Source organism: Dermacentor silvarum, unplaced genomic scaffold, assembly GCF_013339745.2.
Source record: "Dermacentor silvarum isolate Dsil-2018 unplaced genomic scaffold, BIME_Dsil_1.4 Seq83, whole genome shotgun sequence".
In the NCBI taxonomy this organism is placed as follows: Eukaryota; Metazoa; Arthropoda; class Arachnida; order Ixodida; family Ixodidae; genus Dermacentor; species Dermacentor silvarum.
Genome location: NW_023606842.1, coordinates 53,082 through 80,001, shown reverse-complemented (window position 1 = coordinate 80,001; position 26,920 = coordinate 53,082). Strand labels below are relative to the sequence as shown.

Here is a 26,920-nt window from a genome sequence, read left to right as displayed (position 1 = left end):
ACTAGTGTTGCGCTGCTAACGCCACCTGCCGGCAGGGGGGGGGGGGGGTACGCGGGCGGAAAAGGGAAAAAGCTGTTCCTCTTCGGGTTGGGGTCAGTGAGCGATGCGGACGTCCCGCGCGTGCGCTGATCCACGCTTCGCCAGACCGTCTCGCGTGGCTAGGAACAGGACACCGGTATGGACGAACACGGATCGTTCGGACGTGCCACCGTTCGCGTGACCATACACGTGAACGACTAGGCGATGGTGTCATAGCATGGGGCGAACATATTCGCTTGCTTTCCGGTCGCGGTGAGTCGGACTTTCTTGATTTGTCGCGTGCCCATATGAATGTTCTATGCGTAATAATTCGGCTAGCATGCATTAGTGTATGAAAGGTGCAATAAATGCCCTTTTGACTGTTTGCACTACTGTGTTGTCGTTCCTTTGCCCCAAGAGCACATGTGAGACCCCACAAATTCAGACTCCACCTGCACAATTGCGTGCTAATTAGGCCATCAAGCTAAGCAGAAAGAGCGATATTTTTGTTTTGATACGTTACCAGCCATGTTGCCGTGCGCCTCCTCGTATTTGTTAACCCTTTGAGGGTCGAATTTTTTTGCCAAATGCGATCCTCCAGGGTCGATTTTTTTTTATTGCCGATTTAAATTCTTCGAAAGCACCTGTTTCGAAAAAATATAGTCGTAATTTTTTAGAGTGACAGTAAAGTGAGGAAAAAATTGTTAGTGTTGTAAAATACACAATGTTTATTCATGATTAAGAAGATAAGCGCACTGAAAAATGGTTGTGTGCTCGTCTGGAAACCGAAACAAGTGAAAAGCCTTCGTCTTGTGGGTTCTTGGTGCCTCACAGGAGACCAACCACCGCGAGTTCGAGCTTAGCGAGCCACAGGGCCGCGTCAGCCGTCGCCTCCAGCACCGCTCGCGCGCGAGCTCAGAGGCCGCAAGGGGCTACCGAGCGATGCAAGCAAAAACACAGTAAAGCCCTGAGTTGACGGAAACCGTTTATTGAATCCGTCGGCACCAGCACTACACAAACGCCCACGCGGCGGGGAGCCAAAGGGGTCTTGCACCAGGGCGAAAATACAATAACAGGCACCTATAGCACGTCGCTGCGAGAGCACAGGCTCAAGCTGGGACACGCCGCTAGGAAACGTCCCGGCGGCTATGCTACTTGCTCTGGCGATAACCAATGGGTCAACTCGCGAGAGCACGGGCAATCTCCTACGGCTTAGGCTTTCGGCAAGTGCGGCTCGGCGTGGTACGACCTCGTGCGAGCACGATGGCACCGCTCGTCAGCTTAGCATCGGGAAAAGGATCAGCACAAAGTATGCGCTCCCCACACGGGCAAAGGCACCATGCGCGAGCCCCAGTCCTAGTCACAAAGGTGTCGGCGGACGAATGCATGAACATACCGCACGCTGGTCCAGGAGAGAACCGAGAGCCATGCTCCGCCGATAGCAGCCTAAACGTGGCTGCCTCGTGATGTCAACGCCCTGCCCTCAGCGCAACCGCCGCGTGCGCAGCGCCACCGCGGGAACCGGTTACGCGGGACGGGGAAAAGCCGGGACAGCTGAAAAGGTGAAGCCCGCGCAATGGCGCCGTTTCCACCCTCAATCCCCACAGTCTCTTATCGCCAACAAGGTGCGATAGAGCTTTTGTGGTCTCCAAAAAAGGAAACGCAAAAACGGCAGCATCGTTTGTGTATATACGCGCCTGCCTGGGAACAGGTGTAATCGCGCCGCTGTCGTGTGTCACCGATCTCGAGGGTGTGCAGGTGTCATAAGAGATGGAGGTGGAAGACGCATGGCAATCCAGCAAACAGATTTTTAATTACACTTAAACCTCAAACTTCAAAAAAAAAAAAAGAAAGACTATCACACTAAGACACGCTGCGGGAAACATACTAACAAATATACAACCTACAACTACTCAATAAACACTAAACATGTTGATAATTCCACCTACGTTAGTCTGTGGCGTCTAGTCTGTGAAAGTCGGGCAACCCTGGTCTACACCTGTGACACTACGCCTGTGTCTTACTGCGCTCGTCGTCGCACATATGTTCCGGTCCGAAGCTTGTCGGATCTTCCAAGAAGTCAGAATTCTCCTCGAAGCTGTAAACGTTGCTGCCTTGCCGTCGTCGCGTCTCCTCATTCGTCTTATATGTCGGCGTCTCGTACTTCGTCGGTGACGTGGCATTGACTAAGCCCACCGTGATAGACCCAACGTTGGGTTACGTCGCAACTTCTTTCGAGTGACGACGTGGCGTCCTGAGGAATATTGAACGTGCCGGTCTGCTGCAGAAGAGGGTGCCCGGTCCCGCCGTGAGAGGCTGCAGCCAGTCCAGGAGCCTTGCTCGAACTTCGCCGAGGACGACAGCCACACCTTGGACGGCCAACATCACGGACTCAGCCGGACCCCCAAGTCTCCTGTCGCCAGAGCTTAGCTGACGATGTGACCTTCCTGGCCCAGAGCCACGTCGATAATCCACGGACAGCGCCGTTCTTCCCTTGATTACAGCTCGGGTCACGCACCTCGAGGGCTCGTGCCATTCGGACTGCGCCGTGCTTCTCGTGCTCTTCTTCCTTTTCACGTCGCAGGCGGCCTCTTACATATGACAGTCGCGGTGGGCGATAAACGATCGAGTAACAAGCGGTCACCATTTGAGAGATTTGAAACCAGATAGCCATCAGTTTAGCGCGTGGATCCGCCACAGGAGAAAACCGTAACTTGCTGCCGGTGCTGTGCACGCGCACACCTGGATGCGCAAGCGATAGTTGAGGCGCCGTTGCCATAAGAAAAAAAAAAAAAAAAAAAAAACGGAGAGGCATTGGCACAAGTAAAAAATTCCACGTGTTCCCTTCGAGTGGCTGCACATCCCAAGGAAAAGAAATGATCAAAAAAGGCACGCAATTGCCGCCGCGCGCGCGGGCCCGGATGCACGAGCAATAGCCGATGCGCCTTTGCCATAAAAAAAAAAAAAAAGAGGAGAGGCATTGGCGCAAGTAAAAAATTCCATGTGTTCCCGTCGAGTGGCAGCACATGCCAAACGAAAGAAATGATCAAAAGAGGGGCGCACGCGCCCGCCTGGTTGCGCGAGCGATGGCCGACGCGCCGTTGGCATTAAAAAAAAAAAAAAACGTAGAGGCATTGGTGCAAGCAGAGTCCTTCCATGTTTTTTTCTGGTCACGAAACTGCTGCCTCAGTTTCATATTGACCCTTTTCGCGGCGATCCCGTGGGCGCTGCCATGTTTGATCACGTGGTGACGCGTCCATTGCTTGCCTCAACTGTCTCCGTTGTCTCCTTGTTTACAATGAAAGTGTATGACGCCGGCGCGGCTTAGAAAATCTCTGTTTTCGGAGATATCATAGACGGTGACTAGGTGGACGACACGAAGCTTTGATCACAGCTTGAGAGAACATGCTTTAAAAGTGCTTTCGAAGCTAATTAAGCTATGTCCAAACGGCTAAAGCAGCGCATATGATGCTTGTTCTAAAAGCGGGGCTAAATATGTATTCGAAGCTATCCAAACATTTTGCTCGTGAATTCAGGCAGGATTAGTGTGTTTTGATCTTCATTCTTTATTCGGCAGATATTTTGAAGCAGTAGCTTGTCAGTTTCTGACTCAGTGAAGTTCCTCAGTGCGGCCACTATCTGATTATTTTCTGCCTAATCGCTCGCGGGTGTGCTCAGTTCCGATAGATTTGTTCTTGCTGCGCACAACGCTTGAAACGTAGCTGTTTTGTACATTGTAATACCTTGTAGCAAATATATATTACAGCCAGTAACTCGCTTACTCTTGTGGACTGTCACGAAACATTCAGCTTCGATTCGTGCGCCATCGGTGTAGTCCGTCATTTATTGTGCGTATACAGTGCGCATATATTCAAGTGTGCGCCCATTCACTTATTCTTGATACGTCGGCGATAGAGTGGGTGTAAGTTTTCTTGCCATTTGGGACAGATGTGTATAGATAACGTGCGCGAAACTTACGGCGCTACTCCCTTTGTCATTGTTTAACGATCGAGTGGTACGTACTCACTCTTGCCGACGTTCTGGGGATGAAGCGCTTTCTTTGAAGGTTAGCGATACAAGGCTGGCGGATGAGCAAATTTCTGTATCATCGAGGAAAGCCGTACATCACTAAGTGCCGGTAACACGTTCGGACAGTTGCAGCAGCGGTCCGCGAACTTGGCCACACAGATTCATTCTATTCCTTAACATGCCAGTCACTATTTTTGCAGCCAACTACTGCATACGTCTTCAATCCACACGATTCAATCTAGCATGATTGGAGTGTGTTTGCGAAAACTCAGTGGCATTTCCGACATCTGATCGCACAGAAGCAAGGTAGAAGCGGTAATGGTTTCGTATTCGTGCGCGGTCGCTGAGGAGAGGTATGGCGCGCCGCCGTGAGCGCCATCTCGTTTCTCTAAAACCAACTGCTCCGCGAAAAGGGTCAATAGAGCCAGCGCCCGCTGCTAGAGGCACAACCGTGCGTGAGAGGGCATGCGAACACCGCTACCACTGTGGTTGTGTGTGGGGCAGCCTCGGTATTCTAGCTTTCTCAACTTCCGCAACTGTCGCTTTACTTTCATGTGACGATTTTTAACATTCCACATGCTTAAATAACTGCCTGAGCGCGTCTTCCGCCATGAAATGAGCGCCTGGGACGAAAAAAAAAAAAACGCCGCTCATAACATGGACCTTGCGACGGTCTCAGGCAAAAAAAAAAAAAAAATTCTGGGATTTTAAGAGCCAGAACTGCGATACGATTATGAGGCACGCCGTAGTGGGGGACTCAGGATTAATTTTGACCACCTGCGATCCTTTAAAATTGCCCTAAATTTAAATAAACAGGTGTTTTGCATTTCGCCCCCGTCGAAATGCGTCCGCTGTGCACGGCCGGGCGGTCTCGGTCCAGATTTCTTCATCATCGGCGTTTGCCTCAACACTTCAGTAGGCTCCGCTTTTTAATATTTGCTTGAAATTAAACACCGCGCATTCGCAACAAAGCGCCCGTGGTCCCACTTATCACCAGATGCAAACATATGGGCTGTTGCACACCTGCAAGTAAGCGCCTATTCTCGGTTGCGCATAGCGCCAGATTGTTCGCCGAGCACAGCTGTTCACTTTCTGTTAAACTGTGGCCAGTATCTTATCACGAGATCAAAAGAATGAAATTGTTATTGCAAAGGGCTGCTTCCATAGAATACTTGATGACAAAGAAAAGGAAACTGAGCTGCTCTGTGCGTTTCCGATTTCTTTGCACAGCAATGCCATTTCTTAATGAGATTTAGGTAGGATAAATGCAGGACAAACTTCACTACTAAATGTCTTCGGTGCGCCTTTTAGTAACGGATTAAAGTGAACGTGCAGTTTTAGGTCGTGCACAGTTGAAACTGTGTTGTAATTAGGCAATTGCCTTAATAAGCAGATGTTTAGAAGCGTTAGTAAGCCCAGCACTTATTCACGCTGCTCGTGGTTTCGACGCAGAAACGACGAGACTAGGTATTTTGGTTCTTAATGCGCAGCTATTTACAAGATGTTAAAATATTGTAATCACCAGTCCTGATATTCTTATCATGGTCAAAAAAAAAAAAACAGCTTTATAATTCGATAAAGAAAAGAAATAAAACGTGTTGGTGCAAAAACAACATACAAGCACGATCATTTATTTATCCTGTAAAATAAGCGAAATACAGACAGCCCAAAGACGCGCTTGTATCCAGAACAGCACCCCGGCATGCAACACTTGTTCGGCATCGTTGTCCCACTCAGCCACTTAAACTAAACAGTCCAGCACTCGAAAAATAGCCTAGCCCATGCACAGAACGCACCCAGTCACTCAGCTCGCTTCGCACCGCGCAAGCGTTTCGATACGCGAACGATGCCCTCTGTAGCACAGTGGCGCCGCGTCGTGGCACCTTTGGGCAGCGTATGAACCTCTCCCATAGCGTGACGGCGGAGTTTCTTGACCAGAAAAAGATGGAAGGACTCTGGCGCAAGTAAAAAATTCTACGTGTTTCCCTCGAGTGGCAGCACATGCCAAGTGAAAGAAATGATCGAAAGAGGCACACTTCGTAAATGAAGAAGCGATAACATACATGCACGTCATTGACCATTTTGAAGGTGTTCGGGGAGGACATACAGTAGCCGACCGATTTCCGGACTTCGCGGGGACTGAAAAATAGTCCGAAAAATCGAGCAGTCCGAAAAAACCGAACAGTCCGAAAAACTCGCCCCCCCCCCCCCCCCAAGAGAAAAAAAAATATGAGGCTTAGAGCGGCTTAAGAAAAATGTCGCACTTTCGCCCAAAAGGCGGAGCATCGATTGCGATAGCAAATTAATAGACAGCAATACGAAGTAAAGATGTTAGTTTTATTGGCCGTATAAAGTTGTAAATATGCGCTTACTAACTAAATAAGCACGGTGTCACACGCGCACAGGTTACATGAACACATCTCGCTCGGTGAACGCGGGCAAATTGACCTTCGCGCTGTCTATTCTCTCGCTTCAACGCTAACGTCGAAAAAAAAAAGAAAAAAAAAAAAGAAACGGCGCATACGAAGCTACTGGCACGCGGCGCCACGCCCTTTGTACCCATCGCATATCGCGGGTGCACACTTCGGCCACATAGCAGATCGCTTTCAAGATACGGTGCCTGCGCGGCAGCTCCGTCGGCAGCAGCCGCAAGAGCTGAATGCAACTCCCCACCGTCTCCGTCGCCTTCTCCCTGTGCTCCGCGAGCGAACGAAGTCCGCGCCGCGTGCGTGAGATTAAATTGCGGTTGCCGGCTGCCCTCGCAAGCGTTCACCCGCACACAGCATACGGCGCAACCGGAACTTAACCCCCCCCCCCTCGTATTCCGCTTAAGTGCTACGACGATAGTGCCGAGCTGTCCGAAAAAAAAAAAAAAGCACGTGCTGCTTTTTGGAACGTTTTGTCTGCCAAGAAAGAGCGGGCATGGCCTCGGAGACGAGAGGATAGCGTGCGTCTACTACTCTTGAAGGCTATACAGGGGGCACTGGAAGCCTAGCCCGGCCAAGCCAGCGGAAAATCCAACATGGCGGCCTCCAAGATCGGGTAGCGTGGCTCGGAGCGAGCGATTTAGTCCGGAAAATCGAACATTGGCACCTAGATTTGTCCGAAAAATCGGTCGCGAAAATGCATTAGCTCTATGGGAATCCTGCCGGTACATCTATGAAGTCCGGAATATCCAACAAGTCCGAATTTTTGGAGTCCGAAAAATCCGTCGGCTACTGTACATGTATGCCATTGACCCTGAAAGGGTTAAATATTCGGACGATATAACTCTTCCTTTGACTCTTGCAGATGTACCTATGTTTTCCAACATTTCACTGTAATAGCAAATTCACGAAAACGAAATAGTGCGAAATTTACCCCTAAAAAGAACACTTTAGTTCTAACCAGATAAGTGTGATGTCATTCTACATATACCTCCCGCCTACAGACAAAAAAAGTTCTTGTATGAGTTGGTCAAAAGCTATTACAACCTTGATACAGTCAAACCTCGTTAATACGTACGCGCTTAATGTGCAATTGCGGTTTAAACGTAGTCGCAAAGATTCCTCCACCCAGCCACCATTAAACCCATGTATTGGCTGACTGCTTAAAGCTGTAGTCGCTCATTGCCCACCAAACGGTTAGTGCGACTATTTTTCGTTCTTATTCTACATGCACAGGCACAAAATCGGCAAAACCTCATGTGCGCAGACGTTCGATTCTCGAGTTGCGACGCCCAGACGACAGTCGCCAGGGATAGTGAACTTAAAACATGGCCACCATGATGCAATTCCTGCTCATACAGCTGTTGCCGATTGCTACGCACAAAAGCATGGCCTTCGAGATTAGCTCCCAGTAACGCGGAGAAGCTGCCGGTAGGGGGCACGAATTCACTGTTTCCGTCGAATCCAATACTAGTAGTAATCGCGTAGAAGCACATTTTATTGCGAAGCGCATTTTTGCCGTCACCGTAGACGTCGCTTTCAGGTTCCGTATAAAGTCCAAACAAGGCAACATCGTCGCCGCACGCCGTATGCTGTGTGCGAGTGAAAGCGTGCGAGGGTCAGCCAACTCAATCTTGCACGCACGAGGGAGAAAAACTGAGCGATAGCGCGCTTGTGTCGCGCGCCAGGCACGGACGGGGAGGCAAGGAAGGGAGAAGTTTACTTCGGTGGCGGCCGCCGTATCTTGAAAGCGATCTGCGACGTGGAAAAAGTGCGCGCACAAGCGGGCCTCATCTTCAAAGCGATTGCAGACAAAGTGCAACTAGTGCCGGTAGCTTCATATACGCTGCGCTTTCGACGTCTAGTTCACAGTGAAGCGAGAGACGGCACTCTCGGTGCTGCTGTCGCGCCTTCTCACTCCAGCTTTTGAGAGCGAATTTCCACGGTCATCGAGCGAGACATGTTAAAGTTTACCTGTGCACGCGTTACACCGTGCTTGTTAATTTAGTTAGTGAGCAGGTCCTCATGGAAAAACTGGCTCGCGGCCTTATCGAGTTTGAAGATGCCGTCGTCGCGACACGTGAAGATTACAGATTTTTTCCTGCCTACCCACAAATAAAGCCTGTCTGAGTGCGTGTGTTTGAGAGCATCGTGACATAGTTCTTTTCCGGCTGGTAAGTAGCCGCTAAACTGGCATTGGCAGTTAATTTGTACATCGTTTAGTGCGTAGCTAAACGTCACTCCCGACCGACTACGTATTAACGAGGTTTGACTGTACACCACATATTAACACTTACTCTGAAAGATATGCTACAAGACAATGGCCTTCTTTTACAGTAACATCTTTAGTTAGATAAAATACAAACTGTTTTAAGTACAGTATAGACCACTAATAACGTAACCGCTTATAGTGCAGGACCGGATATAAATTAAATTAAATTATGGGGTTTTACGTGCCAAAACCAGTTCTGATTATGAGGCACGCCGTAGTGAGGGACTCCGGAAATTTGGACCACCTGGGGTTCTTTAATGTGCACCTAAATCTAAGTACACGGGTGTTTTCGCATTTCGCCCCCATCGAAATGCGGCCGCCGTGGCCGGGATTCGATCCCGCGACCTCGTGCCTCAGCAGCCGGATATAGTACGGTCTTTTCAGACTCCCGTTAATTTTCCCATAGCACTCCATGTATATGCATACCGCTTACAGTGCAGCCGCGTGAGACGAAATACCAGTTATAATGCGGCTTCCGCGGGAAAATCTCGCCGACAAGGGTGGTAGCGAGCACGCTTCTCAACGAGGTGCGCCCACCGATGGGAGAGGAGATCAACGAGGGCGATGCAGAGGAGGAGCATGAGACGTGGAACATGAGTCCAAGGGCAATAAAATCGTTGCTGCGCGCCGTACGTGCGAGTGAAAGCGCGCGGGAGACGCGCGCCTTCACGGAGAGCGAACGCACAGCAGAGGGCAAACGCGACTTCTATCGCACGAAAGGGCGTGGGGGTATGGGAGGGAGGAAGGGGAGGCAACGCTTCGCTGCGGCACCAAATGCGTATCTTGCAACCGGGCGCAAGGGGAACTGGCGACGCAATCTCCCATGCGAAAGGAGCAAAGCGGGAAGACAGCGCGGGAGGGCGGCTTCTACTCTGCCAACAAATGCGTTCGCGCCTGTGCCGGCTGTCGGTGTTGTCGCGCGCACCGTATCTTGAAAGCGATATCCACACGGCTCTGACCTTTGTATGCGCTGTGCTTACGCAGCTCAGTTTCCATTGAAGCGATAGACCGCACGAACTTTCACTCGCTGCGGCGGCTGCGTTTCCCCACGCCCGCATTTTGACAGTGGTTGTCTGCAGTCATCGAGTCTATTCATGTTTGCTTGTGCGCGTTGACACCATACTTGTTAATTCAGATAGTAAGCGAATGTGCCAAGTTTATGCAGTCGATAAAACTACTATCCCTACTCCTTATAGCTCTTTACTAATTTGCTATCGCAATTGATGCTTCGCCTTTCAGGTGAAACTGATACATTTTTTAAAAAACATTACTTTGTCTGCTTCATGCGAAGATCGTGGGTACTGGGACATTAACCTTTCAACGTTCGTAAATTTAAACGGATGCAAAACTCCCAGTCGCACGCTTCGATTCTCGGATACGAGCGCGGCTGCTTGGTCTACATGTTTTGCATAAGTGCAGGGCTTGAAAATCGTTTTGTTTATAGTGCGGTACCGCTTATAGTGCAGATATTCACGACTCCGGCGACTTACGTTATAAGCGGTCTACACTGTACCTTTTTTTTTTTTTTTTTCAAGAACCATTATTGAATGGAAAGCCTTTCTGATGATGTTATCCAAGATTTATTGTCATTGTTTGAGAAACACTCGAAGTACTTTTAAAAAATCTGCAGTGTTATTTATGGTTTTATTCTGCCTTAATGCTTCTAACAAATTCTGCTATTAATTCAATTTTACGTGCAGTGTTTATGTCACGTATTTTGGGCCTTACTCAATGTGACAATTTGCTATGTACCTACCTGCTATGATTTCTCTGAGATAGCAGTATTCATAAATAAATAAATATATAAGAAAAAGAAAAAAAATGTTATATGTCCAGTATGATTGCCAAAGCGTGGTGGATGTAACAACATACCAAAAGGCAGAGGGAGGCATACTGGGCATGGGAGCCGGCAAAGAAGCGGGCGCTGCACTCAAGGCCCAATCCAGTGACGATGTGGATGGTGTCTGCCTCCAGTTGGTTGATGACGTCGTTGTGGTTCAAGCGGCCTGCACAGACAGGTGGCCGTATGCAGGTCACTCAATGCACCTTCGCAGCACTGCAGGATACTTGGTATGGCTAATTAACCGCACATTACATCGCAAAGCTAGAATAACTTATATCAGCAAAAGAAAAATAACATAAAATATGACATAATCAGGTAAGCTATGGCTCAAACACAAGATTAAATTTAAGAAAACACAGTTTTTAGAGATATTGCTCTCTTACCGTACACTACAGATACTAAGTAATGCATAAAGCTTATGCTGCAGGAAGCTGCCAGAAGTAGTGTTGAAAACTCCAAATGGTCATGTCAAAAATCATGTTTCTCCATAATTTTATTTGCATGATGTGGCATAATCGCAACGGGCTTACAAAACACATATCAAAATGAATACTGTAAAAATGTAACATAACAAGCACATGACCTACCAACTCGCATAGCGCATTTTTTTTCTGCAAATCGTGCATGTTCGTCTTCCCACTGTCGACTTCTGCCTCGTCACAAAAAATGGCATAAAACAACCGTTGAGGTCGATAAGCCAATAACTATACTGTGCCATGTGCACATACGGGTTTTTATCACGAGGACCGCATGATACATTGCACCACCTTCGTGTGCCACACGCAGCAGAGACACTTGGTGAGGTGTGCCATGCAAGTTTTATGATAAAGAAGGAAGACAACTCTCATGTGATCGATGCAAACATCGCCTACGTGGTCTGACTTTGAAGACTTTTGACGTGGCCACGTGTGAACCTCAGGAAGTTAGTGGGCTTAACTACCCTGTGTAAAAAAAATTGTAATTTGAAAATTGAACAAAATCTTAGGCCTATTAGTACTTGATTATTTACAAGCTCGTACTCTTTCTTGAAATGTTTATTTTCAGAATATGTTGCACAGTTCTCTGAAAACAAATACCAAAAAGTTTAATAACAGGATTGGGACTGCTCCAAAAGAACTCCAAAGTTTTTTGGAGCAGCTTGGAGCAGATAAATTTTGAGTTTGGAACAGTATGGAGCATGGTATGAAACCGAAAACGAACCGAGAATAGAAAAAAAATAATTTTGTTGCGCAAGCCTGAACTGAATCAGATTGTTACGATTTTATTTTTCACTTCAGAATGAGACTGAAAACAAAAAAAAAAATTGCCAGTGTTAACTGTAGCTGACATCTATGTAATGCGAACCATTGTGCGAATCGTTGCACCTTGAGACACTCGTCGAGCTGGTGGGGATTGATAGACATGTGCTTGGCGAATGAGTGGAGCATGGTCGCATGTGTGTGATGAATTCACACTGAATGCGCTTGGCTGGTTCTCCTTTGTCATCCTCCCAGCTGCCGCCAACCGAAGCCTCAGCTAGTGACGCTCATTCGCATCTCTTGCTCCAGGTAATACAATAGCAGCCAAACACGCGTGTTGGAAAAGGAGATGCTCGCAGAACACGTCGCATGTGCGCAATGATCTCACACTCAACGTGCCCCTTGGCTGGTTCTCCTCCTTCGTCCCCCTTGTTTGCAGCCGCCAACTGAAGCCTCAGCTACTTCCCTTCTTTGACTGCAGGTGGCAGTGGCTGTCATTGACCCACAAAAATGACGAGATACCGAGATAGACCCCAAAAACCGGTGTGACTCAGAGAAGAATGCTTCACATTAAAAATCGTTTTCGGTTCAGGTTGGCCAACTTCTAGAGCATTTCATCTATGCATTGCCTGCACTTGTGGCTCAACCATGCTACCTCATTTGTAAATGCATGCAGACTTGCGGTCATTTTAGATGTGGCGGCACTGTTATTGCAGTTTTCAATGTGGCTCATTGGGAGGCAGGCTTGTTAGTAACACACTGGTGATCGTCTGAAATTGGCGCCCATCAAAGAGCTCTCCCATGGTGGGAGACCTACGGGATCACTGAAATAAAGAAGCACTTCCTAGCTAGCTGGTCTCTTTTGATCCCACTGGTATGTAAACTGAAGTAAATGTGGTAGAATTGACATGCTGCTTCTTAGGTGTGCTTGCATATGGTGATTTCTTTTTTAACTACTTGCAGTATGCAGAAAACCACATGTAACTTTTTTTTTAGTGTACAGCTCAGCAGCACGTGTAGTTTCTGCACAAAATAAATTTATGCTGTTTCCTGTAATTATTCTTATGTTACGCATAAGAACATAAACAAGTTCAAACAGCCTGAGCCATTAATTTTTGCTCCAGGGTTTAACCAGAGATGAACAGTTATTGCGGAACTGAAACTTAAAAACCCCTGCCCTTCCACTCCGTGAAGATGGTCGAACAGCGAAGCTGTGAATGGTGCTACTTGTGGGGGATGGGACGCGTAGGTGTGTACGGGCGATGGCATTCCTAGCGCGTTCCTCACACTTTTCTATAACACTCCCCGACAAGAGTCCTTGACCAAAGCTCCGTATATACAACTAACGCTAACGCCAACTCCTCTCACACCCCACTCCTCCGTTGACCTACTTTTTTCGTACACTGCCATTGGTAGGCGCACCTCACGCTCTCCCCCTCCAACGCAAGTATTGCACAGCGTGACTTACGTCAATCCCCCTCCCCTTTCTCCTCCTCTCCTGCTAGGTCACGTGGGTTTTAGTGAACTGACGACGACACAGGGTTTGCAGAAACAGTTTCGTTGTAAAATCTTTCATTTTGACACTCTAGTCTGGTGCACATAAGTTTTATTATTGCCACATGATAATTATTACTGGAGCATGAACAATCAGCATAAGTGCAGTAGAATCTCGTTCATACGTGTAGAAAAAAAAATGTGAGAAAAAAATTTACCAACTGGAAAAATGTACGATCTGAAGTCACTAAAAATTTGACAGACTCAACTGTAGTTGACATCTATTCTGGTGACACACACATACTGGTTTCTGTGCAGAGGAACAGGAAGGGATGGACGTAATGACAGGTGCCTACCAGCGAGAACCAGAAGAGGGTGGGAGAGTGTCATTGTCCTAACCTAGCTCTATAATGTTAGAAAGTTGTTTTCAATTACAGGGTGCAGCCCATTTAAATTGTCCACAATATCTTTACTGAACAGCCACAAATCTGGATGCTCTATCGACCGCCTACTGATGACAACATGCTTGTTCACCTGTTTTTGTTATGACCGGTGACTCATGAAGCAGCTCTAGAAAAAGTGGTATGTGCATGCGAAGGTCCTGGGAGATACCACTTGTGTTGAGCATGACAGTAAGCTGAAAAAAAAAAAAGAACACAGAAAATTTCTGGAACTCCACTTGAAAAATTCAAAGATGCTTCACTTCGGCTTGCACTGAAAGCGTTACAAGGTTTTGACAAACTTACATTCTCACCTAGTCGCAAAATATAGGCTCCAGTAGCAGGACAAAGAAGCTCTAAAACAGACGTTCATTAATCTGTGTGCTACAAGTTAGATAATTCTTGCTTGAAGCTATCTGCCCTGCTGGTACAAATGCTATGAAATTCAGCTGAGCATTGTTTTATATCATGGGCTTGATCCATGGCTGGTCTAAGCTTCAGTTGAGCAGTATTGAAATTAAAGAACGCCTGTGAACTGAGATTATGACACATTCTCAGGAACCACTAGTAGCCAAGACCTGGCAATCTTCACCCTAACACTTACCATAATCTACGTATTGAGGTAGGATATCAGTGCATTAAAGAGACTGACAAGCACTCAAAACGTGTCGTCAGATTTAGGTGGAAATGAAAAGGCCATGATTTATAGTGACAGAATCGAACATGCTATTCACAGTAAAATTATAACTTTAAATTGGCACAAAAAGTTACGAAAAATGGTATGTCGTGATGCTTTGCAGTAAAACTTTGGTACTAGGGCTGTATTCCCACTATGTGACCACAGATTACTATACATAACTAGGCTGTTATTCAGCCACCATTACATATCGTTTAAAATCGCAGTCTTTATATTTTATAGGCAGAACTGTGGCATCCCTCACTGCATGGCAGAGCACATTACGCTGTTTTGCACGCTAGTTAATATGGATACAAGTTGTAATCGTGCATTCGAGCTGAAATTCTTCACTCCAGTTAGCTCTGGTTTTCAAGGGACAACATGCTTTTGAATGGCAACCTGATGAACTGTGCATCACGTGTAAAAATAGTTTACTGTAGTAGAAGCGTTGTTTGATGTTTCGAAAACTCGGCTTGCATAGAAAGAACTCGGCTTGGATTGTATATGACCAAAGCAGCTGGACAGAAAGCCAGGAAAGCATGTAGCCATTTTTGCAGAAATAATTCAAGAGTTCAGGAAACATGAATAGCATGACCATCGGATTGATAAAGAAAAGATTAATTTCTATTGACTAGGGTCACACTTGTCGTATACTTCCCACCAATGCCAGCGTACATTCGCTATCGTGCTCACCTCTCACTCTTTCCAGTATAGAAATGCATAAACACGATTGCGACTACAGATACAATTCTGATAAAAGATCTTCCAAGACATCCTCTGCCTTACTTACCACTGGAGTAGTGGACACTGACTGGTAAGCTTTTCATATCACTAAAAAAAATGTACAATCAATACTGGTTGTTGGTCCTTCTTAAGTTTAGAGATAGCGATAAGCTTGCAGGTGATCCTGAAACAGTAGTGCTATAGAAGTATGCTGCATACATTATAAAGAATGGGTTCCTGCTGTTTGAACTACACACAACATCAGAATGCACACTGCCAAACGTTTCACGGTCTACCTTTCATTTTCATCCAATGGGTGTCACCATCATATCAAATAAAGATAAGCTGTGAAGCATTGGGAGTGTGCATCCAGACATCGTGAGGTCAGCTCTATGTTAGGAGCATGTAATTAAGGTCAACAATGGTAAGTACTTGGCAGCGCATTGCATCATTGTTTTGTCAACCACTGAATGCGAGCCACTGCTCCGCTACTGCTTCCTACACTGAGAAAGCACAGTTCAAGCAGAATCTCAGTAAAATAGAAATTATTGCAAATGGAATCGTTACTTAAACAGTCATGGCTGGTGCTGTTTTAGACCATCAAGAAAAGAGAAAAAAAAAAAAAAAACATTGCCTTAATGGAATTAAACTTTTTTGCTACTATGGGTAAATGCAACTAAAAATGGAATAAACATATGCAACTGAACGTCATTACGCCATTGTAGTATACTCAGTATATACACTTTTTTGTGTGGATTGTGTGTGTGTGTTATTACTCTGTGCTTGGGAGGTTGTTGGCAAATCACATTTCTTTCATCGATCATGCAAGGCTCAATATCTTTAAGGTGAGACAGTGGCATCGGCACCATGTGCACGCAGTAGAAAATCACAAGTTAACTATACCAAACGATAAACATAACGATAAAATCCTACATGCTGGCACTGTGCAAATACTGTAATGTGCACCCACCGAGACAAAGTTGGTCTTGATATGGTCCAGTTCAAACCGGAAGGGAATTCCTTGAAGGCCAAAGGACATAATGCCCTTATCGCCATGAGCATTGCAAGCACGCAACAGACTGTGGAAGCTGATGGTTGACACGGGTGGAACTTCGACAGCTAAGATCATGTCCTTTGGTGGCTCTTTCTGCACCAAATTGCCAAGCACAGTTAGTTCATGCCTTGTCGTTCACAACAAATATATGCTTGGAGAAACGTATTTCCCAAGCAATCTGACAAGAACTACTACCTAGTGTTTGCAAAATATAAATTCCTGCGGTTTAAATTGCTATTTGCATTAGTAACCCTACGTGAAAATAACTTATCTCATTGGCAGCCCTTGGTTCCTGCTAGGACCTATAGAGGGTAAATGGATACTTGAGGAATATTAAACTAAGCTTTACAAGTATAAACGCTTTTATAATATCAACGTGGCTGCTGCTATCATGAGAGAAGGCATGATGGACGATAAAAGACGCAAGCACAAAAGATTGAGCGGTGACACTGCCCTGAGGTTCCCGTGCCAGCTCACCTTGACATCACAGGTTATGAGTGCGTCTTTTGGTCCAATTCATCGTTTAGAGTTAAAGATGGACTGCATTGAATCATAAAGGCACCAAAGACTTGACCTAGCAAGTTTAAAGACTTTTGCTGTGCCAAATTGGCACAAATATGAATTCCTTTGAAATCAGTGACGTCATGCTGACGTCCTAATGCCAAGGTTTCAGCACAAAATTTCAGAAAAAAAGGGAAGTTATGCCTTTACCTTCTCCAGCAATAATCAACCTTGCCTTTACCTTCTCCAGCAATAATCAACCTTAACCTGCCTTAGACAGGGTTTTGAAAGAACCTACCATTTACCAGCCTAAGCTGATTCAGTTTTGCTTTTTAGTGTCCCTTCAACTGGCTGCACATGAGAATGGGCTAATAATTTATTCTAACCAGTACATTCCTGCTGAAATATTTTTGCCTGGTGTAAATAAAATGCAGCAACTTGGCTAAAGTAGGTTCGGCTGGTTGCAATAGTCCACTGCATTATAGCAGCTTATAGAGCCGATTTCAGTGGGAGCTCAAGGCAGAGCGTCTCAGCCGAACACACTTCAACATTCCAGAGCAATGCGACAGCAGAGGGAATGCAGGCATGAGCAACTTCTATATAGTAAAACCTAGTTCCTACATTTTGGAGGAAAAAAAAACGAAACAAAAAATGTACTAACCGAGGAAACGTACAATCCAAAGTCACTAAAAAATTTGGCAGACTCAACTGTAGTTTACATTTATGTAATGCGAAGTGTTGCACGAATCGTTTCAGCACGAGAAGCCGATGCATGCTGATCTGGTGGGGCCCGAGCGACCAGAGACACGCACTTTCATTTACGTGGCTTCAGCAAGCTTACGTTTGTGCGCCTCGAATTTGGCCTGGGTCAGCAGCTTTTTTGGGCGGAGCATTTTGGCAGAAAGTTCAGACGTGCCCACTCAGTGAGAGTTGTTGCAGCACAAAGTGCCAATGTGCATTGAACTAGCGGGGCCTCAACGCCCCTAGATGCGCACTGTAGTTTCATGATGGCGATGGGAAGCCAAAATAAAATCAAGCTGGCGGGCAACGCCAGAATACAATTCCACAATGCCGACATAGCGAAGCATGACCCTCACTTTATGGCGCCTGCAGCAGGAAATGGAGGTGCATTTGGCTTATCACCTATTAAAAGCGTGCGGTATGCTTCCTATACCACACGCTCTGTGAAACAAATAAGTGAAGATGCTTATAGCAATAGGATTGGTGGCAATGGCTGTGAATAGTGACGTGCGACGATGTGTAATGACCCGCGAGGAGACTTGCAGGTACTGGGACAGGAAATCGAGTTAAGTGGAATTTTCACGTGACATAGGCGGGTGAGTACTGCGGGGAAGCAGCCGTTGCGGGCACCTACTGCTCTCAATTGCGCGTGCTTCTCGCCTTTTCTTGTTCCAAGGGGAATCAATAGGCCGGAAAACGTATCATAACGTCGCACTTTGGCAGCATACTGAACGTTAGTGCCAAATTATGGTGTTTTCCATGAACCTATTAACCGTTAAGAAAGAAGCGTAGCTGTATTGGGTAATTTTTTGCATTCTCAATCGCAAACGTTGCTGCCGAGAAATAGTACAAAACAGGATTGTATCGAGGTTCTGCTGTACATCACACGACTACAGCACAGTCTTTCATACATTTTGAGATCTCACAAAAAGCTGTTGCTCATCAATGGCGTTTGAAGAAGTGCAACACCATTAAATTGTTTTAGCTTTGTGGGATGTCACAGTGATATGGATGCACTACCTCTCCGTGGAACCACTATATGTCACAAAACCACATTTTGGCATATTGTCAACGATGCAGTGATAAATTACACTTGTAGAACAATTGTAGAGCATTGGTCTTGCCAATGCAAGACCAATGCTAGATGCTCTGGTGCCACCTGGCAGATAGCAATCAAAACAGTTTTGCAGCTCGGTAGCATCTTAGGCCTAACAGCGTCAAAACAAACATCTGATTTCAACAATAACTACAAAATGTCGCTAATTCTTTGTTCTCAACATAAGACGAGATTAAGTGATGGCTGAATTAACCCCATTTCTTTTTGCTGTCATGATGGATAGCAAGTAGCGAGTGCAAATTTGGATCGAAGCGGGCTGCTTAGGCGCTGCCATATTGTTACGCAATAATGGCAATGACTGTGAACATAATGGCAGCGCCTGTGGAAGTGAAGGTCATGTGACCATAGCTTGGCCAGATATCGGAGATTATCATTAATCCAACAAATGGAGCACCTTCGATTGCTCTCGACTGGAGCTGGTCGTGTTGATGGAACCAGCTGAACATGGGGCCGCATTCTGAGCACTACGACCAGTCAAAGATACCAAAAGGCAAGGCATTTTGGTGGTAGGACCTGCCTCATTAGCCTCAATGGCTTTTTCTAGAGCCTCGGCTCGCTTCTGGAGGCCGTCATCCCCAAGCGTTTCTCGCTGTCGCTGGATCCTCTGGCTCTCCGCATCAGACATCTTCCCCAGCAAATGTGGGCTCGGCTCTCCAATCACCTGCATGACAAGAATGAGTGTGATTGGGCCTGTAAGAGAACTTAAAAAGAAAAGAGCAAGCATGCAAAGTGCCCTCATTCATTAGGTCCGTCCTGAGAAGCTCTCGTGAGCCTTAGCTGCAAGAAGCCTTTATATTTCCCGCAATTTTCATGCTGGTCCAAACTGGAGCAATCATAATAAACTAAGGTGTCCTTCCTAGCATTGTCTGCATTAATATGCATCTCTTCAACAATGAACTTACAATTTTAACTCGACAAAAAGACTTCCACACGTCACAACTGCAAAGAAAAACCGTCTGTGCCATTGGATACAGAATTTATTCAGGAAAAGCTGAGTGGGAGAAAGAAAGTAACAGAAGCATTCAGCTTCCTTAATGTTTTATAGTTTTACAGGGGCCCTGAAACATATTTCTAACTAATCATAGAATGGCCTCACTATTAAGGACCATCAGCTTACGAATCTCCTGCCACAAACATTTTTCGTATCCTTCAAATACAACCGGAGTTAGAAGTCGTAATCGCACCCAAAAGATTTTTTACATATTTCAATTGGAGACCCATTGGAAAAGTAATTTCCAATTGGTCTCCCAATTGGAATGCTTGTTTGTACAATTGGTCGTACATCTCCAGTCGGAGTACTAGACCCATTGGAACATTGCTCATGCAATTAAAATTCTGGTTGTAATGTTTCTTACTAACATGGCAGCCTAATTAAAGGTCCCTTTAGCTCAGGTTAGAGTTCCAGACCCATTGAATGGTCTAATTAGTTCTTGACTTCAAAACATTTCAGCCAATTGAGCCAAGCATGTGCATTCTGAATTTAAACCCTTGCCAAGGTACGTCAAGAGCTGCAGTCTTACACCATTTGGATTTCTTGGGATTTTTGCTAGATTTTTACAATTTTATTATAGGGTGCACGCTATCTCGAAGAATTTGGACAGCTGGTTGGGGCATTGAGAGCTAATAATCAGTTTAAATATGGTACAGTGTAAAATGGAACTAGCTCTACAGGTTTATGTGTAGCCTACAGTTGTGCTCCCAGAAGCTTTATCTTCTGTATCCTGCAGAGCAAATGCCTAGATAAAAATAGGCCCAATGCTAAAAGCAAACTTTATAACTTGTGTAGACATATGAATGCTCACTTACATAAGCATGAGCTTACCAATTCTAGTAAATGAAAGGTTAAGTGCAAAAACTGACTATTCAAAGTTTAGAAGAAATGTCACTCTTTAGTGCAAAACTCTTTTCAGAATAGCGGTGGAACCGAGTAGAATGGTAACACAAATAGTTTCGGTGCCACCTACATGTAAAAACACTAAGTACAAGCAAACATATGCAGTCCATGGCCTCCAAGATGGGGTAGCTCGCCAGGCGTACCACTTATCAAGCTTACGCCATGTCAAGTTTCTCATATTAAGCCTACAGCTTCAAGAATCGAGAACGGATCTTGAAAGCAGTGCCCACTTGTCACTACAGTTGAACCTTGTTATAACAAAGTCGCATCGGACACGAAAATACATTCGTTATATCCAGTATTCGTAATAAGCAACATGCAGATATTGTTGAAAAAAAAAATTGCAATCAGGTATATGCGAAGCAATGCTAGTGGGGTGGCTCCGTAGGGCCAGCTAAGGGTGTCATGCAGATTTTGATGACTCGTTGACATGTTGCTGGGCCTATACAAAGCATGGGAACAAGTTACACACATGCACACTACACCACCGCGAATATGCAACCATGTGATCAATGTTAGCGCGTGGGATCGGAACATTGGCTTGCGGACTGTGATCCAACCAAGTGAAGCTACTGGGCAAAGCACACATGCTGCCGACAGACTTTTCTGACACGGAGGAGACCACACATGGTCCGTACTCCACAACTATGGGCATCAGTTTAGCCTATGCACCAACTCTCAATGCTCACTCGCCGATAAAGTCTATGATGCAAACATATTCGTAGCGAGCTTTCCGTGATATCTTGTCACCCGCCCCTCCGCCAGACAAACTGCTTCTAAGCAGCGTCACTTCAAGAGTCGACAACCAAAGTTGTAGTTTCGTGCCAGTCAACAAGGCAGCAACTTTGTTCATGGTTGCCATGTTTGCGGCATCACACACGTGGTTCATGCCTGGCAGCAAGCTTTCCGCGATGAATTGTTACTCTCCACTCCATAACAAGCATTGCTTAGGCCGTGCCTAACCAGCGTTGCTTCATCAAGAGTCCGACAACCAACGTTGCGGTTTCGTTCCAGTCGACATGGCAGCAACTTTTTCATGGTGGCCATGTTTGTGACATCACACGCGTTGTTTATGCCCGATCACCGTGCAGCATCCAAAATTTCGACTATTGCCATTATACAATGGTGCTAAGAGTAGGTGGTGGTGCTGCAGGAATTGCGTAAATATGAAAAATTAAGCGACTAAAAAATCGGTCAGCAGCTTTATGTGACATTTTTGTTACCAGAATATATATATATATATTTGACGCATGTTCAAACTAAATTTTGCATCGCTATAACTGATACTGTGTTAGACCCAGCATTTTCGATTTCGTTATAGCAGAATACTTCATTGAATAAAGTATGACCAAACAAACTTTATATATTTACTAATATCCGGTATTCATTACATTCGTGCTCATTATATCGAGGATTGACTGTAATACTTGAAGCATCAGGACACAAATCTAAAGCAAATACAAGCATCAGTTGGGAACAAATGAGCCAAACAGTGCAGAACGATGCTTTGACAAATCCCAAGCAAGCGGTGCCATGTTACCTCATGCAAAGCTCCCCTTACAAGTGTTAGCAATCAACACTAAATTCTGAAAATAGCGCACGCATGCAAGAGCCCCAATGCCACTTATCTGCTGTGCATGCGCAGACTGGAGCGCAAAATGCTAATGCAACGCATCGCCCTTGTGTATAAACTCTCTATTGTGTTCAAAAGAAACTAAACTTACACTGATGGCCTTGTTGTCAACCATGTGCTTTTTCAGAAGGTTCACCCAAAACTGCTTATCTTTTTTCAGCAGGCCCACGAATATGGGGATCTGGTTTACCCTGTTCCGCAGCTGAAACAGAAATATATCGCAATAACATATCAGCCCCAAAACGTTATAGAAGATAATTTAGTAGTATCAAATTTAGTAGGATGCTCAAATTATTTAGTAGGATGATATTTATTCTCGGATATTCCGTTCATGTGCACAGGTGCACTTCAAACATTCTGAAGCACTCACATCTTCGAGCGTGTCTCCATAGAGGAAGTCCATAATGACGGTGTTTGCGATACTCTCGTGCGGTGCAGATTCAACCTGCACATGTCAGAAGGAACCGTAAGTAGTAAAAAACACTAAAATAATACCTCCATTACACATTGGCTTTCCATGACCACTGTTACCGAAATCCACAAGCGGTATTGGCTCTGTCGTGAGTTAGTCAGTGGGAGCTCGTGGATTTCAATTAGTGAAAGTACCTAAGCGTAAAACTGAGGTATAACTAAGACTAGGCACAAATGTCATTTCATAGTAACATAATCAGCGATGACTTGCAAGTTGTAGGCATGTGCAAATAGTAATTTTCGAGACTGAATCGAATACGAATAGAATAGAATAGTGCCAAAAGGGATTCGAGTATTGAATACTTTTCTAATAATGAACAGCCATTTTCACCACTATAATATACAACAATTCCACATTAGTATATTCAAAATGACAGCAAGCTTCATTCATTATATTACACGTTATGAAGCATTGCTTATAAAAGGCACCATCGGAGCATTAGGAGCAAATAAACAGTTTGTTCACATACTCAGGACTCGATGAAAGCGAATGATAGAGATATAGACGAAAAAATATTGCTCTCCGAGCAATATTTTTGCTCACTTTTTGTGCACCACACTACATAACTTTTTCGTGTTTTATGCCTACTATGGCCGCTGGTATGAAATTTATTCCCTTTTGCTTCAAATTTATGCTTCATCGTGCACAGTTGGCGATTTGAAACATTCAGCAATCACTAGAGGAATATTTATATTGACGGATAATGACTATTAAATTAAATACCAAATTAAATAGGGCAATATTTTAAATATTACTCAGAAATTTCGAACATTCACACACCCTTGGCAAGTTGTGCTGACATGGCATTAAGGATGGAAACAGCACAAGAACACACAATCTTAGGGAAAAAGGTGAATTTTGAGATTTTAGCTGTTTCAGGTGTCTTAATTCTATAAGACGATGTTGCCAGAACTACACTTGCCTCAGTGGTCTGAAGCCTTTGTAATTTGCTCTCCTTAATGAGCTGATGTTGCCTGTATGGCCATTGAGGTAGCTATTGTGATATTCAAAAGTGCGCATGCAAGGTATGAATCGGCCTAGCACCCCGCCTCAAGATCCATTAGACAGCAACCATTAGAAAGATTGTTTCAGAGAATTCCGAATGCACTATAGTGAAACCTTGTTAGTACAGTCGAACCTACTTATAACAATATTCAAGTGCCACGAAAATTCTACTGTTATAATCGATAATTGTTATAACCAGGTTACATGAAAAAAAAAATAGAATAGCAGAACTCTTGTGAGAAAATTGCAATGGCGGGGAGGCCAGTGCCCCTCCCCACCAACTTCCTCCATCCGGCTGCTGATTGTGTTGACTTGTTTAACTGTTTAACTCTGCTTCCTGCACGCTCTAATTGTGTGTAACAAATCGCGGCTATCGGCATTCAAGAATGGCATTGCTATAGTAAAACCTAGTTATTTCGGATTTCACGGGACCGAAAAAATGTTCGAATTAACTGAATGTCGAATTATCGAGGGATCAAGAAAACAAACAAATGCTTTCTACGTCAACACGCTTTTATTTACTCAGTGAATCAGCAGACTCGATCCTGTTTCTTATTTGCACAAAAGCAGTGCGCAAGCTGCAATTCTCGGATTAGCCCTCGCAGCGGCTAAACTTCCAATTATTTTTTCGCCTGGTCGCCAGGTTGCCGCCCATCATGATGTAGACGGTGCTCTTCATCCTTGACATCTATGCACTGAGTAAAAACGAAACTATTGCTTGCCACAACCGCGGCCGCTGTCGACGCGATCATGAACGGCGAACTTGCTGTTCTGAAGGCACGTGGCCGACGCATGCACCGAGTCAAAACGATACTACTGTTTGCTGCAACTTCGGACGAAACCACAGTCGCTATCGACACGATCATGGATGGCGACTACTCAGTTAATGAAGGCACACGGCCGACCCTCGTACCGAGTCAAAACGAGACCACTGTTTGCCGCAACCGCTGTGGACGAAATCGCGGCCGCTATCGACACGATCATCGATGGTGACTATGATACAGTGATGAAGGCACGCGGCCAACGCAGTGCTATGCACAGCGGTAAACGCAAGAATAAAGGTTTTACACGCACAAATAGGTACGAAGCATTCCGGTGTTGCTGTCATTCTAGTACAATTTTCACTGACGACTATGGCGATGAGAACTCCGTCGCTTCGTTTCATTGGACGCTAACGCCGTTTTGGCTCTATTGCGTCGCACATTTGCGGCGCTCCGCCAGCCGAGTGCTATCAAAGCAGTTGGCGTGGTCCATTTGTATTTTGGAGGGTGGCGTTGCGTGCAAGTATGGGTGCAGCCCATTCGTGTTCGGAGGGGTGGAAGGGCAACAGGACAGAGGCGCGCGAGGCTGGCGATGCGGAGACGGATAGAAAACAGCCCTCAGCGGCGTGCAACGGCTCAATTTTTTTTTTCTTTTCAAGGAGTTTCCATTCCCTTTTGGTGCGGACGCTCAGTAGCCAGACTTCATCGTTATAACCGATAATGCGGCATGGGGGCATAGTAGTAAGCGGGTTATTTCACTATAGAAAACATGGAACAGTTGACGGTGCAGCTGCTTCTCATTTTTATAACCAATACAGTATAGACCACTTATAACGTAACCGCTTATAGTGCAGGACCGGATGTAGTGCGGTCTTTCAAGACTCCCGTTAATTTTCCCATAGCACTCCATGTATACATGTATCGCTTATAGTGCAGCTGCGGGAAACAAAATACCGGTTACAGTGCGGCTGCCTGGGAGTACGGAAGTCAGCGGAGACGGCGAACGCTCCCCTCAAACGGGCGCCAAAAGGAGTATTCGAGGAAGAAAGAGAGAGAGAGAAAGCACTTTATTTGCACCCGTCAGAGAGTATGGGTGATCGGGGTGAGACTCTGCTCCCCCTCCCCCTTCACAGCACAGCAAAGGGCGCACGCGGAGACTGTGGAATGTGAGGGAGGAGGGCGGCAGGGAAGCGGATTTCGCCTCGGCAACTCCGCTGCTTCGGTGGCTCCCCTCGCCCTCCCTCATAGCTCCCTCACTTTCAACTGTCACCGTGCGCGCCTGCCGCCGCTCCAGCTGGCCCGGCGCCAGCTCCCTGAAGTTTCGTTTTGTGCCGTTATTGGGAAGCGGGCGTTTGCCGGCATGGGCACTTTCGTTGGCCGGCCTGGGACAGCGCCGCTGCTTCCCTCTGCGCCGTAGCCGTAGCGTGCAAGGTCAACACGTAACTAGAAAGTAGAGGAAGCATAAAGGAGAAAGAAGGGTTCACTGCTATTTTCTACGCGTGGCTGAGATGTCAGCACGTACATGCATGTTCTGGCGCAACGCAGAATCGGCGACCTTGCCATTTGATAGAAGGTGAAATTTCCATCGCGTTTTTTTTTTTTTTTTCGCGCGCGACATTGAGCCTTGAGGGGTCTCTCCTAAGCTTTTACTCTATGGCGGTGCCGGAGCAATGCCGGTCGGAGGCGCCGCTGCGTGATTTGGTTCGAATTAACGAGATTCGACTGTAAATTGAATGCAAACGTTCTAGCCGCATTCCTCGACTGTCGCATACGCGTGGCGGCTCGGTGCACATGTTTTGCATATGTGCGGGCCTTGAAAATTGTTTCTTTGGTTATAGTGCGGTACCGCTTATAATGCGGATATTCGCGACTCCGACGACTTAAGTTATAAGCGGTCTACACTGTACAGTGTAGACTGCTTATAACGTAAGTCGCGGGAATTGTAAAAATCCGCGTCATAAGCGGTACCGCGTTATAACCAAAGCATGCTTTTTTCAGCTTTTGCTTATGCCAAACGGGCAAACCCACCTTTCAAACACAATTCATTACATATTTCACCCACACACAAATGCAACACAATCACAACACAGCACAGAAACCAAGTTCTCCTGACAAGTGCGGCAGCAGTGGAAGAACGCTGTTATTTTCGTCTGGAGACTGGTCTCCACGCGCACGCTCCCACTCCTGAAAAAAAAAAAAAAAATGGAGTGCACTACAGTTCTACCCCGACCTCCGTGCACCCTGCTATAGTGATTAAAACACGCGCCCTCCTTCCTCCAAAGTCTCCCACCCTTCTTCTCCTTTTTGTTTCGCTTTTCACTGCTGGTCTCCACGCACGCACCCACGCTCCCACTCCTGAAAACAAAAACGAAAAAAGAAAGCTGTATGCTGCTGTATGCCATATGTGTAAATAAAAGCGCGCGAGAGACGCGCGTTTTTACGGAGATCGAACGTACGGTGGAGAACAAACGCGAAGACTCTCGTCGTGCGGAAGGCCGTGGGGGGATGGGAGGGAGGGAGGGGAAACAACAATTTAGCTGCGGCACTCAATGCGTATCTTGCGACCGAGCGCGAGGGGAACTG

General features: G+C 45.9%; 1 protein-coding gene across 1 annotated transcript in view; it reads right to left on the bottom strand.

Moving 5' to 3' along the window:
* Positions 1–10,617: 10,617 nt before the first annotated feature.
* Positions 10,618–26,920, bottom strand: part of LOC119435684 (uncharacterized) — a gene marked incomplete at its 3' end in the record, with an annotated part of 30,600 nt that continues 14,297 nt past the window's right edge. The window contains exons 7-12 of the mRNA XM_049659886.1: positions 22,470–22,544; positions 22,191–22,301; positions 19,086–19,233; positions 16,130–16,302; positions 13,855–13,957; positions 10,618–10,751 (exon numbers count right to left, since the gene is read on the bottom strand). Coding sequence (XP_049515843.1) covers positions 10,618–10,751; positions 13,855–13,957; positions 16,130–16,302; positions 19,086–19,233; positions 22,191–22,301; positions 22,470–22,544 — 744 coding nt within the window. The remainder of the gene's footprint in view (positions 10,752–13,854; positions 13,958–16,129; positions 16,303–19,085; positions 19,234–22,190; positions 22,302–22,469; positions 22,545–26,920) is intronic.